Source organism: Quercus suber, unplaced genomic scaffold (assembly GCF_002906115.3).
Source record: "Quercus suber isolate HL8 unplaced genomic scaffold, Cork oak 2.0 scaffold_160, whole genome shotgun sequence".
In the NCBI taxonomy this organism is placed as follows: domain Eukaryota; kingdom Viridiplantae; phylum Streptophyta; class Magnoliopsida; order Fagales; family Fagaceae; genus Quercus; species Quercus suber.
In genome coordinates, this window is record NW_027069621.1 from 594,426 (window position 1) to 608,973 (window position 14,548).

The 14,548-nt window shown below is 36.7% G+C and overlaps 1 protein-coding gene across 6 annotated transcripts; it reads left to right on the plus strand.

Moving 5' to 3' along the window:
• The first annotated feature begins 8,666 nt into the window (after window positions 1-8,666).
• On the plus strand, window positions 8,667-11,481 carry LOC112015385 (hydroxycinnamoyl-CoA:piscidic acid hydroxycinnamoyltransferase). Of its 6 annotated transcripts, none has more exons than XM_065777616.1 (4): window positions 8,667-8,976; window positions 9,110-9,164; window positions 9,297-9,698; window positions 9,820-11,481. In XM_065777616.1, exon 4 carries the CDS (start codon window positions 9,953-9,955, stop codon window positions 11,336-11,338), a length of 1,386 nt encoding a protein of 461 aa, XP_065633688.1. In that variant the 5' UTR covers window positions 8,667-8,976; window positions 9,110-9,164; window positions 9,297-9,698; window positions 9,820-9,952; the 3' UTR covers window positions 11,339-11,481. The 6 variants fall into 6 exon arrangements, with proteins under 6 accessions (XP_065633688.1, XP_023903558.2, XP_065633690.1 ...); XM_024047790.2 differs by having other exon boundaries at window positions 9,316-9,698; XM_065777618.1 differs by having other exon boundaries at window positions 8,667-8,971.
• The last annotated feature ends 3,067 nt before the right edge of the window (window positions 11,482-14,548 follow it).

A 14,548-nucleotide genomic window follows, 5' to 3' on the forward strand; every position in this document is an offset into this window, starting at 1 on the left:
GCCACCCCTTGCCTCCAAAGTTCAAAATGCCTTCCTAGATTCATATGATGAAGCGCGCGATCCTTTCGATCATATCGCTACTTTCAAGACTACAATGCATCTCCAAGGGCTTCCGGACGAGATTATGTGCAGAGCCTTCCCTACCACACTTAAGGGACCAGCGCGAGTGTGGTTTAGCAAAATACTCCTGAATTCTGTAAGTTCTTTTGAGGAGTTAAGCAAATTATTTGTTAATAATTTTATTGGGGGACAGAGACATAAGCGTTCCTCATCCAGCTTGTTAACTATAGAGCAAGGGGAGAATGAAAGCCTGCATTCCTTCATCACGTGCTTCAATAGGGAAGCCCTGATAGTGGACGAGGTGGACGACAAGCTACTATTGGTAGCCTTCCATAATGGGGTTAACTCGGACTTATTCATTCATAAGCTGTATGAAAAGGAGCCTCAATCTATGGTTGAACTGGTCCATTCAGCCCAAAACTTTATGAACGTTGAAGATGCAATCATAGCTAAGAAAAGGAAGAGAGCTGAGAGAATGAAAGTCAACTCCACATGTCACTCTGATCAGGGGCCTCGTCCAAAGAAGGACGGACGAAAGATAAAAAGGATCGAGATAGAGATACCAGGAAGGCAGGCCCATCAGCAAGGAATCAGAATTACACACCCTTAAATGCCCCACTCGATCAGGTGCTCATACAAATCAAGGATGATCTTTCCTTGAAATGGCCAAAGAAGATGAAATGAGATCCTAACAATCGCAACAAGAATAAATATTGTCGCTTTCATAGAGATCGTGGGCATGATACGAATGAGTCTTATGACTTGAAACAGCAGATTGAGAATCTCATTAGACAAGTAAAGTTTAGGCATTTCATTGGAAGGATCATAAAGAAGAAAAATTGAAAGCGAAGATGGAAGAGTCATCACGACCCCCACTCGGAGAAATAAGGGTTATCATTGGTGGGACTTCGACAGGACAATCTTCCAAGGCAAAGAAGACGTATCTCAAAGCAGTGCAGAACGTCCAACTCTTTGAACGGCCCCCAAGGACGAAAGAAGCAGACGAGCCAACAATCTCTTTTACGGATGAAGAAGCTGATAGAATTCATCATCCACATGACGATGCGATCATCATTACCCTACTCATTGCAGGTTATACAACCAGGAGGGTATTGGTAGATAATGGAAGCTCGGCGGATATATTGTATTATCCGCCTTCCAGCAAATGAGGCTTGGACGAGATCAACTTTGTCCAGCTTACTTACCACTGATAGGATTCAAAGGAATGAAAGTACAGCCCGTCAACACCATTACATTGCTCATAGTGGTGGGGTCATACTCGCAGCAGATAACTAAGAAGTGAATTCCTTGTGGTGGATTGTTCATCCTCATACAATGCCATCATTGGAAGATCAACTTTAATTAGTTGGAAGCAGGAACATCTACCTACCATCTATCAGTTAAATTTCCTACGGAATGTGAGATTGGACAAGCACAAAGAGATCAGTTGGCACCTAGAGAGTGTTATCTAGCCATGTTGGCTGTGGACGAGCAGATGCAAACTATGAGTATAGAAGAAAGAAGAATTGTTGCAGAACCAACTGAAGTATTGGAAGATGTTCTATTACAAGAAAATGATCCTGAGAAGTTCGCTAGGATTGGAACAAGTATGAAGAGAAAGTGAAAGAAGAACTTGTCCATTTCTGAGGAAGAATACGATGTTTTTGCATGGAGTCATGATGACATGCCTGGTATTGATCCGAGACTAATTACTCATCGGTTGAATGTGTTCCCCTCTTCTAAGCCTGTTCGACAAAAGAAGAGAGTCTTCGCTCCTGAAAGAGACAAGCTATCAAGTAAGAGGTTCAGAAGCTGACTATAGCGCATTTCATCCGGGAAGTAATAAAAAAAAAAAAAAAAAGAGAAAGGAAGGAAATGAAGCTAAGATAGACGATACTTACTTCGACGGGTAGTTTCTTTGTGGCCTAGATTTTCAGCAATTGGTTCTGGACCAAGCCCCCATGTAGCCAAACTGTTGAAAGTTACTAAGTCGTGAAAAGTCATTCTTGGGAAGGCACGAACTTGGTCAATTCGATCCAAGTATAACTTATCCAAACATGGACAAATAACAGCTGCACCAATAAAAAGAAAGGTGGTTAGGACGACTGAGAGTTAAAAAAAAAAGTGTTAAGGAATAAAAGAAATAATATGGAAAGAAAACATACCCTCAGGAAGAAGGCAACCTATAGGGTTGGTAAAAGAAGGAAAGGGGGCATGACCAACATCAATTGGGTCCTCAGCCCAATTTCCAGAAATAATAAAAAACTCTTTTTTCCAGAGCCTGTCAGACGAGCTACAGCCCTTTATTAAGCTATAATAAGAGCCTCTGGACGAGAACTGGTAAAAACCAGCTGACTTTTTATATTTTTGAGGGCTTATAACAGTAGAGGAACTCGTCCACTGTTATAGGACATTCTCCTTCCAGTGCCTCACGCCATAACACTTGCATGGCAACTATCGTCCTCCAACCATTGGGGTTAAGCTGGTTGGGACCAATGCCTAACCTATGAAGAAGACCTCTACAAAATGAATTTAAGGGAAACCTAAGGCCAGCTAAAAGGTAAGATGTGTACACTCCCAAGCCAGAAGAAGGAGAACAACACCACTCTCCTTCCTTGGGTAGATGAGGTTCGAACTTCCTAGGGATTTGGTATCTATCTACTAAAACTTTTAACTTAGGGACGTCTAAGGTGGACGCTACTTCGGGTGCACAGCTGTATATTACATTCTCCTCTTCCTCCTCCTCGTCCTGAGAAGAGCTAGGTGACACTCTGGACGAGCTAGCCCCAGCTCCAGAGGCCATCCTACGTTGCATTTCCTAAAATTCTTCTAAGGAAATGCCAGGGACCCCGGACGAATAATGCTCGTCCGAGGAACTACTACTATAACTACTGCTACCCTCACCACTCTCAAAACTCCCAGACGAGACGTCCTGATACTCGTTTATTTCTCTCTCTGTACTACTAGGCGAAGACATAACTAAAATAAAGATCAAGACGAAAACCTAAAAGGAATAGGAAATACCTGAACTAGGACGAAGGCTAGACGAGAATCTTGGACGAGATAGCAGAAGGGAGTTTATGAGAAAGGTAAAGGGCAAGAAAGAGAATGTGCCTATTTATAGGGCCCAAGAGTATGGTCAGTGAAGCGACACCACCCACTGAGAAGATGACACGTGGCAATTGCATGAAAAATGTAATTGACTTAACTGCTCAACAAATTAAAAATCAACACGTGACTACATAAAGGGAATTAAATCCCTATAATGTCCTTGGACGACACCCTGGACAAGGGGGCAACTGATGGGGTAGCAAAAAATTACATCTATGGTTCATCCAGAAGAGTCATCCATGATCACCAGTTAGCTAAACAGCCAGAACATCCCTGACTCGTCCAGACATCTTGTCCCTGAGTATGGATCGAAGGAATCCTCATAATTAAAATTGAAAAAGTCGTCCACGTGCAAAGCGCATGGACGACCCCAACAGTCAGACAAAGAGTCGTCCATGGGCATTGCACATGGACAACCACACAACACTTAGTAGATTCTGGAGCGGTTAATCAGCCCGTATTCATCGCCACCAATTCCTCCCAAGTATGTAACTTCCAATAGCGGTTATAATTTCTATAGCCGTTGAGGAAGTTATGTCTGGATTCCACAAATCTGAGGGGAAGTTATTGAGCCAATAACCGCCCCAAAGTTCTCTATATAAGGGCCGGTCTGAACCACACAAAGGTATGAGATACTGAAATTTTTACTCTTAATACAATTAGAACTTCATTGGTGAGAAGAGACTAACTTAGCCATCGGAGGGTATCAGGCCGGTCCACCCCGGTCTCCTTTGACAGCGTGTTCATTTTTCAGGCCTTCACTACTGCTTTCAGCCCATCGAAGCCGAGTTGTTCAGCCTATTGATTTTGTTCATCATCAAATCTTATTTTAGTTTGATTTATTTTGGTGTTTGGAGAATTAGACATGATGATTTTGAAGATTTGGAATAGAATTTAGGCATATTATGTGAAATGCAATAATTTATTGAAAAAGTTCAAATATTTGTTAAAAACTCAATTTTTTTCTATGCATGAAACATGTAAGTACAATCCATTGACTCAACCTAATCCATGTGAGTTAAATTGGGTTGATTTTTACACATGTAATTGGTTGGGTTGGGTTTAAAAAAACCCTCAAACTCAACCTAATCTAATCCATCTAGGCAAGTGATTTGTAAGGACAACGTTTTCCTCCAAATCGATTTGGAAGAATCTCTTCTAACACATTATATGTCAACTCATAAAACCATCTATGTCTATTATTTAAAGGAAAAAGTTTAGCTCCAAATTGATTTAGAACTATCTTCTTCTAATCCATTATATCTATTTAAGATATCATCGGGTGTAATTTTAGTCACATGACATTTTTATAAATCACTAGTCTTATGTGAGTTTTCCCTACTCGAAAGGTAGATGAGGAGGGGATGAGACAACTATGATCTGACCTTGCCCTACCCCACTCCATTGTCATCCCTAAATTAGAAGGTAAGGATTGGCTATTGGCTAAGGCTAAGGCTAAGCTGCTGGCTAGCTACTTGACCAAAAGTTGCTTGCTAAACTGTACGTTTTTAGACCCCTTAAAACACAACTAGATTAACCTAGTAAATTAGTCAAGTGATTACTTAGTCCAAATTTCATATCTAGGTTATCACAAACAAACAATCATATCATGTATAGTAGCGGAAAAGTAAATAACACAAAGATATGATCACCTAGGAAAATCAAATCAGTAAAAAACCTGGAGAGGATTTAACCTAGCTATTCTCAAGGTAAACTTGAATCCACTATAGAAAGAATCGAAATTTTACAACAAGACTTAGACCACTAACATCTTATTGTTACCCACCAGTAGAAACTTACTGACACGACCACGTGCAAGCTCCGAGACCACGAATTCCTTCTTTCTTGGATTCTCCAGCAAGTACAATCACCCTCGCTTGCGTATCTTTAAACTCCTTAATGTAGCAACTGAATGATCATCAAGTTCTTGAAGAAATCTCATCTTGATAATCCTAAGCTTGTATGAAGGAAAGCTCCTCACAGATCTCACAAAAGATTCACACAAATAACAATATGAGCAACAAAAGCTACTCTAAAAAATGTGACTAGGGTTTTCTTTATATACTAGGAGAATTAAATTTGAAACTCTAATCCTTAATGGGCTTGGGCTGACTTGAAAAATTCTGCAGAAAAAACATTCTGTTCGAGATTCGATTGATTGAGCTAGGCTGAAAGTCACTAATACTTTTGCAGCCACTTGATTCCAACTTTACATAAACACACACACTTTAAGCAAGGCTAAACAAGACTAACAACTGTTTTGATCATGGTTTGCTAACAATACACATTAGAGTTTTAAATACATTAGTTTCTAAGTCTTTAGAACCTAACATAAACTTTTCTTGACCATGGAGTGGTAGGTTGAGTCACAGTCATAAATTGATAAACATAGGATGCGTTTAGGATGAGCTTATTTCTTTCAACTTATTCAGTTTTTTGTTTCTTTTTGATACCATTCTCGGGTCTTATTGCATTACTATTCATGGGTTCCATTGTACTATTCAGCTAACTTTTAACCTTTTTTTTTTTCCTACACTTTAAATTTCAGCTAAATAAAGTGTTTCCAAACGGCCCTATAGTCAATTTCGTACTAGAAGCCGTTTCGGTTTAGCCTAAGAAACGAAATATTTTAATACCAGTTAATACCGGTATACCATTTCAAAATTATTACTATTTTATATTTATATATATACATACATATTAGTCAAAATTAATATAAAATTCCTTCAAGTTATAAGCACACATAAGCTGGGTTTGGATATAGATGAAACAGGTGTGTTTCAGTGTCTGCATTTCCTCTTTTTTTTTTTCTTTTTTTTTTTTTGGTTGTGGAAAAACGCATTTCAGCCCAGACATGTGGGTCCCATGCATTGTTCACGGGACCCACAAACATTTTTTTTCAGCAACTTTTTCATTAAAAATAGGTTTCACGATATTATTCACACATTTAAAAATTATTTTATTACAGTATTTTCAATTTTCAATAAAATAAACAGTATCTAAATAGACCCATAATAGTCCTTTCTACTGCTCAGATATCATGCATTAATACTAAGAGCATTCACAGCAGTGGAGCTAAAAATTTAGCTTTTTAGCTCCACTAAAAGTTACTTTATCTATTTTACCTAAACACATGCTGCAGCAGTGGATCTATTTTAACTTTTAACATAATAAAATAATATAAACATCACAATAAAATAATATATCCCTTACAATAAAATAATATATCTCACTACCCAAAAAATAATATATCTACTACAATAAACAACAATCACAACCACCCGCAACCATTGCCACTACCACCACTGCCGCCGCCACCACTACCGCCACCACCACCGCCGCCATCAAAAAAAAAAAAAATTTCAAATAATAATAACTTACTACTTAAATTTATTGCAAAAATATTATGGCAACATTTCTTAATTTTAATTTCTTATTATTCTTAATTTTATTTTTTCCATTATCTTCTTTTTTTCATTCAAATACACGTTTCTTTCTTCTCTTTCTTTCTTTCTTTTTTTTTTTCTTCTTTTTTTCCTCTTTGTTTTTCTCCTCCCACACGTACTCCTCTTGTCTCATCCACCCTCAGCCACACTTTTTAACTTTCAACCATTTCTTATTTTTTATTGTTTTATCTTTTTGTTACTTTTTCTCCTCATCTCCTTCTCCATTTATTCAAATGTTCTCTCTTTATTTCTCAGCAAGCTTCAGTTCCGCTCCACTAGGTCCATCACCACGCCTCTATCAACCTCTGGTTCATGGTTTGTTTGTTTGTTTGTTTTTTTTTTTTTTTTTGGGTTCAAAGGAAAAATTGCAAAAGAAACCATTTTGGCAGTGGGTTTTGCCGATGTTTGTTTTTTTTTTTTTTTTTTTTTTCCTGGTGGTGGTGGTTTGATGAGTGTGGGTGTAGTTGGGTTTGTGACTAATGTGGTGGTGGGGGTTGCCGTGGTGGTGGAGGTGGTGATTGATATTGGTAGTGGTGGGTTTGATGAGTGTGGGTATGGTTGAATTTGTGACTGATGTGGTGATGGTGGTGGTGGTGGTGGTTGGGTTGCCGTGGTCGGAGCTGGGTTTGTGGCGGTGTGTGTCGGCGGAGTGAGAGGTCTGAAAGTTGAGAGAGAGTTGAGGGATTATGAGACTGTGAGAGTTCTGAGAAGATAAGAAAAAATAATATTTTAATCCGGCTGAGGAATAAAAAATTATTATTATTTTTAACTCTTAGCTACAGTGCACATCTATTTATAGATGTGCACTGTAGCAATGGAGCTAAAAAATATAAGTTTAGCTCCACTGCTGTGTGACTTTTTTGGTATTTTGGTTGAGTTAAAATAACAATATAACTATTTAACTCCACTACTGCAAATACTCTTATTAAAGCTAAGAATTTGATCTATTTGATATCAATAACAATAACAATGACAATAATAATAATAATAATAATAATAATATACAAAATCTTTTTGTGTTTAGCAAAAAAAAAAAATATCCTTTTTTTGACAGATGGCACGCATAAGATTCTAAAACTAAAGTGGTGCTGTTGAAATTTGAAATTCAGAAGTTATTACTTTTACAGTACAGTAATTTCATGTGAGTTGTCAGTGGCACACAAAACCAAAATAAAGCCCCAAAAAACTTAAAAAGCCCAAAATAAAAGAAACGAAAGGGAAGGCAGGTGTTTAAATCTCAAAGTTGAAGATGACGAAGAAGAAGAAGGAGATGAACAAAACAAGCGGGCAGATGATCGGCGACGTGGGAGTGACGACCGGAAATGTAGTGACAACAGCAGAGATCGTGAGTTATTTGCCATTAACTTATTTTTTATATTTTTCTTTCTTCTTTCTTTTCTTCAATTTTGTACCGGCCGATTTTTATTTTCCGGCCGATATGTCCGTATTCGCCGGTATAATCCGTATAGTCGATATTTTGAGCGGTACCAAAAAAAACAAAGGTGTTTCAGTACCGGTTGACCGGCCGGTACAGTTCGATGTTGACTCCCCTGTCTACAGTACCAACGTGCTTGACTAACCAGGTGGTTGCTCAAGTTGTTGGACCCTTGGTGCTTGGTATTAAGTGTTGTTTTAGGTTGATTTGGGTGTGCCTTCCAATTCGAGTCGGATACCTCCGCTTTGAAAAAATCTTCTGAGTAAACTATTTAGTTACCTGCTGGAGTCCACTCATTATAAATAGTAATTAGTTTCTAATTAAAAGTTTGAAAGCACACGGTAAAAAAAAAAAGAAGAACAACAATAACAACGTGCTTGACTTTAATTCTTTCAAAAAAAAAAAGTATAAATAAAATAATAATTCGTTTCATAATTCAAGAATGGTAATTAAATATAAATAAAAAAGAGGAAGAAGTCATTTTCAAGCCAATAAAACATAGTTGCTAAATGACAAGTATTTGTCACACCTGCCCCCGAAGTCCAAATCACCTACGGAGTCATAAGCCAATATTTAGTTTATCCAATTCTCATCAATTATTACTTAATTTTTATCACTTACCACTCACTTTTAGTAATACCCACACCATTTTCTCACATTTTGGTTGTTTCTAGTTCATGAAATATGAGTTATGGCTCATGGCAGTAAAGTTGTAATTAATTAAAGTCAAGTGAGTCCCAGCCAAAAGTCAAGTCCAATCTAAAGGGGCCAACAGTCACATACACTATTCCAATTTCAGCTTTAAATGCAATCATCTCATTGACTCTCATTTCCTCTCTTCACTTTCGCATATTGCTCTGTTCTTGTACCGAAAGCTGAGAAAAGTTTGCTCATTTTGCTCTGTTCCTCACGCATCTGGGTCAGGTTTAATATTTTTTTTTTCTTTGCCGAAGCTGGTTCTCATTTTATAAGTTTGATCATATCTCTCTCTACTACTTCACATAAGGAAATTGCTAACAAATATTTTTTTACCCTTTGTTGTGGGTTTATTTTTCAGATCTGCTTCATGTTCACCGATCTTCTACATTCCTTCAGCTTCTCTCCCTTGCAAGGTACAACAATGGCTCTTTTATAGTTTATTTTTCTAACAAATATATATGAAGTCTAATTTATGAAGTGTAATTTCTAATACCAAATATATATTCACTGATCTGTGTTTTAACGTAGTTCACTAATTTATGAAGTATAAAATGTGTTGGTTAGAGAGTGGAGACGCTGCTGAGGTCAGAGAGTGTTGAAGTTGTGGACACTGTTTTGTTGTGGAAAGGGTGTGAAGAGGAGAGAGAGACAACGCGGGTAGGCAAAATTGTCGTTCTGTACCCCTTCTCTGCAATAAATTTTTGTGGGACTAGTGAGTGACATAAAGCAGAGTTTTTGAATTGGAAAATCCATCGAGATATTCCACCAAACGACCCACCCAGCAGAGTTACGAGTTTATTTGAGTTAGAGTTACAAGAATTGAGTCATGAGTCTGAGCGTGGAGATTTGAGTAATGGGTGATGAGTGACCTCCAAACCAAACAGGGCCATTTCTATGGAGAGAAATTTATTTCATTTCTCGATATGGTTGTATGTGATCCTGCATATGTATGTGACTATACCTTATTATAACTGACAAGTTTTTGTTTTTTTGGTTGAGAATCCACGAAAAAGATCTTATTCATAAAGAAGCAAATGACTTTTTTTGTTTTTGTTTTTTTTTTTACAGAAGTGAATGATTCTTTCTAATCTATTAACCTTCGACTAAACAATTGAAGCAAATCCTATATTAAACACTATGAGCACCACCGAAGTCAGAGCGTAGAGAGATTTATCTGAAGAAGTACTAAGGAAAATAAAAAATGACAAGCATCAGGTCTGTTTCCATAGTGGTTCCAAGCGAGCCTACTCCAAGTGGCCTTTTACGGCTCCCTGAGACTGATCAAGTGGCGCAATGGACTCATGCCCCACTCATATACATTTACAGAGCCAAGTCCAACAACTCCACCATCCCATTTTCATTTGAGGCAATGAAAAATTCCCTAAGCCGTGCTTTGATTCACTTCTACCCATTGGCTGGCCGGCTACACTGGATTGAAGGTGGCCGTCTAGAACTTGATTGCAATGCCATGGGAGTGCAACTATTGGAAGCTTATTCTAAAGCCGAATTGGATGAACTTGGTGATTTTGCACCAACCGATGCAGTGCGAGATCTTGTCCCAAAGGTTGATTATACTACTCCAATAGAGGAGTGGCCATTGTTGCTTGTACAAGTGACAAGATTTCGCTGTGGTGGCCTTTGTGTTGGAGTGGCAATATCCCATACTATGGTTGATGGACGATCTGCAACTCACTTAATCAACTCATGGGCAAAGTTGTCTCGGGGATATGATCTGGAGGACGTTGATATGCCATTTCTTGATCGAACTGTTTTGAGATCAAGTGAACCAGTTAAGACTCCACGCTTTGATCACGTAGAATATACCACAAAGCCACCGGTCTTGATTGGGAGGACGGATGCGAATGAAGAGAGAAAGAAGGAAACTAGTGCGACCTTGTTAAAACTTACAAGGGAGCAAGTGGAGGTTCTAAAGAAGAGAGCCAATCAAGACGTTGTCGGGGTAACAACAAAAAGGCCCTATTCTAGATATGAGGCCATTGCCGGCCACATGTGGAGATGTGCATGTAAGGTACGTGCAGTTGATAGTCATAATAGTCAATCAACAAGAGCTCGCCTTGGAGTTGACATTCGTAATCGGTTAAAGCCATCTCTCCCTGAAAGATATTTTGGGAATGCAATTTCAACTACTGTGACACCAATATGTCTTTATGAAGAACTCTTGTCCAGGCCATTGAGTTATTCTGCTGGGAAACTAAGGGAAGCCATTGAGAGAATGGATGATGAGTATATAAGATCTGCTCTTGATTTTATATCAAGTCAGAAGGATGTGAGTGGGCTAAGGTCTAGCTTTCACATTCAAGGATTCTCGGACGGACCTTTCCTAGGGAACCCTAACATTTCTCTTGGCAGCTGGATAGGTCTACCATTCTACGATGCAGATTTTGGATGGGGAAAGCCTATATACGTGGGTCCTGGGTTGCTAAACATGGATGGTAAATCATTCATTATGCCAAGTCCCACTGCTGATGGATCTATCATTATAGCACTTCGTTTGCAAACACAATACATGGATTCTTTCAAGAAAATCTTTTATGAGGATATTAGTGCCAGCCTAGCCAAGTTATGATCATGATATACCTAATAATAGCTGTAAAATGCAATGGAAAATTCAAAATCTTCAAAGGCTTTGAGGTTGATGGCTAAGATGTATTGATGTTTATCATGTGTGTTTCTATTTTCAGTAGTTAATTAATGTGGTTATTTTGCTCTTTTTTCTGAGTTCTACCCTCGATGTTATAATTTATTCAGTGCTCTTCAGATCATGTCGACGGAAAGATACGTAGAGTCAAAAATATATATTCAAACAAAACCGTATATTATTGATCAACATATTAATTATTATTTACTCATTTGACAACTTCATTATTGTTAATTTTACATATTTCTGATACTAACATTATTTGAGATAGCACACAAAAGATTTCACATACATTTCTAAATAGGCATGTATTGACCCTACTCATGAGACTTCTCTCATTATGGGTGTATAGCTAATATCAAATGTAGGCTTGCTAAAGATGAGTTTAATAAAGACCACTCTAAATTTTATGTGACAAGCTATTACTGGTAGATAGAAAAATGATATTAGTATTGAGTCCAAATTAGAATAATAATAGCTTATCACCTAGGATTTGTTGTGAAATTATTATAAAAAATGCTATAAACATAGCATTACTCTTATATTTACTGAATCCAAATTTTTGTGATTCTAAAGTTAAGGGGTTCAAAATATATATATATATATAGGATGATCCAAATAGATTACAATTTTTTTTTCCAAGTATTTACACATCTGTTTTTGCTTGTTAGGATGTTCATGTGAACATGCATGAACACCCTGACTGACATGAATGTGGAGCACCACTACTAAGCTTGGTTTGAAAAATTCCCAGGTCTTCCTGCATCTTTCCCCATATTTGGCTCCTATTTATCTACTATTGGCTTCTCTGATACTTCTTCACACATACAATTATCATAACAAAGTCACTACGAGATCTGTGTAGTCAATATAAACTGTTGGAATGAAGCAGGGGATTTAGAGCAACAGGGAACTTTCAAACAATGTTAAACAATGTTAAGTGTCTTTTGAGTGCGCAAATTAACTAGTTTTGAAAAATCTTGGTAGTACATATATTAGCCCAAACTCAGGAGTGGGTTTTGTATTTTACTCTCTCTCAAAGAAAAATATAGCTTTCTTTCATTTCATTGTACAAAGTCTTTTTGTAATTGTTTTTGCTTACAAGGAAAATGAAGATTAGGAAGTTTGGGATGTTTGTCTATCTTTCCTTGAGTCTTCTGTTAGATTTGAATTAATGAATTCTATTTTTCTTTTGGAATTCCTTAACAGTGCCAGTGGTTTCTCTCTACTTTTTAAAGACATCTAAGAATGCTAGTCTCTCATAGGGTTTTTTTTTTTTAATATTTTTTTAAAATATTTTTTTAATAAAAATATTAGAAGCAGCACAAAATATGGATGATAATTATGGGATTAAAACTTTAAAACACTTTTATATTATACAAATTTGTTTAATTTATAAGTACGTTAAGTATTGTAGATATATAATTAATGAACAAACGCATAAGTTTTGGAATGTGACTGAAATTCTGAAAAGAAATCACTGAAAAATTTACCAAACAAAAATGAAAATTTGAGCACGTGAATAGTGTTATGTGCCATTTGTTGAAAAATCATTCACTTTGATTAATGTTCTAGAAATTCTAATTCTATTAACACTAGCGCTTGGAGGCTTTTTTTTTTTCCTTCTCAAGTGCAATACTTTTTATTTGGTTATAGTTAGGGTATGTAACAGTAATTACATAAGAATATGAATATGTATTATAAGGAATAAAAGATGTTATAATATAATATTTATTACTATTTATTTGTTTGATGATAACACAATAATAAAATCTTGAAGACAATGAAATGAAAGCATTCGAAATCAAACTTAAAATATAAGCTGTTTGGTATTAGTGTTTAAACAACAGTTTTCAGTATTTAAATAACAATAACACTTCTGATATATATTTCTATAACACTTAATCATGCATTTCTACAACACTAAAAATTGAACAACGATGCTGGAAATCTCTAACTAAACAGGCTTATATTTTTTTGAGGGAAAACAAGCTTATATTTTAAGAAATATATTACTCATATAATTATCAATTACAGAAATTTAAAAAAACCTAGAGTGGAATATGGATAATGATATTCATTATAAAGGAGAAAAAAAAAAAAAAAATCAAATAAGGATAACGAGAGAAAGACAAAGTTGGGCTCCGCGGCCACGTGGACAGATGCCTATTGCGCTTTCCAATGTCGAATGAATTCCATACTTTCCATCAATGTTAGAAACAAGCAGCCGTGCACACCTCTATTTAATTGCCAAACAAACATAACATCTAATTTTAGTATTTATTTTTTGGCATGAATATATTTTTAGTTCCTATATATATATATATATTTTTTTTTTAGTTCTTATATTTTATTTTTATCACTTTTAGTCCCTAAACCGATTAATGCGAGACATTTAAGTCCCTGAAGCATCATTTCGTCACCAAACTAAAAGAGAAAGCTGATATGATTAACGGATTAATAAAATAATGATTTTTTTTTACACATGAACCAATAAAATAACGGGGAAAGCTCATATGAAGCACTTACCAAGCAATTTGGCGTGAATGTCTCCCGAAATTCCTCCTGTGATGGCGATAAGTGGATGAGTCTAGTCGAAGTGGTACACTAGGAGTTTTGGTCATTTGGTTCCAAGCAACTAATGTCCGTGGATGGATAGGAATTCAGACATAAGCCACTTCCTTGTTGTTGGTAATTTTGATGGAGAGGTAGCTCATCAATTGGTTGAGATGGTCTAGAGGGAGTGGGTGGTCGTGGGGAGGGGAGAGTTGCATGGGCATGAGATTGAGGGATAGGTGATGAGGACTCTCCATTGGTGATAGTGAGAGCTGGAGGTCCAAGTTGGTTAGCGTGAGTGTCGTGGAATCTTGGTCAGAGGAGGGGCCATGTGGGTGAAAGATTGAACTCTGTTTTGGGATATATGAAATGAGAACTTAAATGTCTCGTGTTAATTAGTTTAGAGTCTAAAAGTGGTAAAAATAAAATGTAAGAACAAAAAAAAATATATGAAACGAGGACTTAAATGTTTCGTGTTAATTAGTTTAGAGTCTAAAAGTATTAAAAATAAAATGTAAGTACTAAAAAAAAAATCAAAATATAAAGACTAGCATTTACGCTTTCTTCTTTCCGAATCCAACT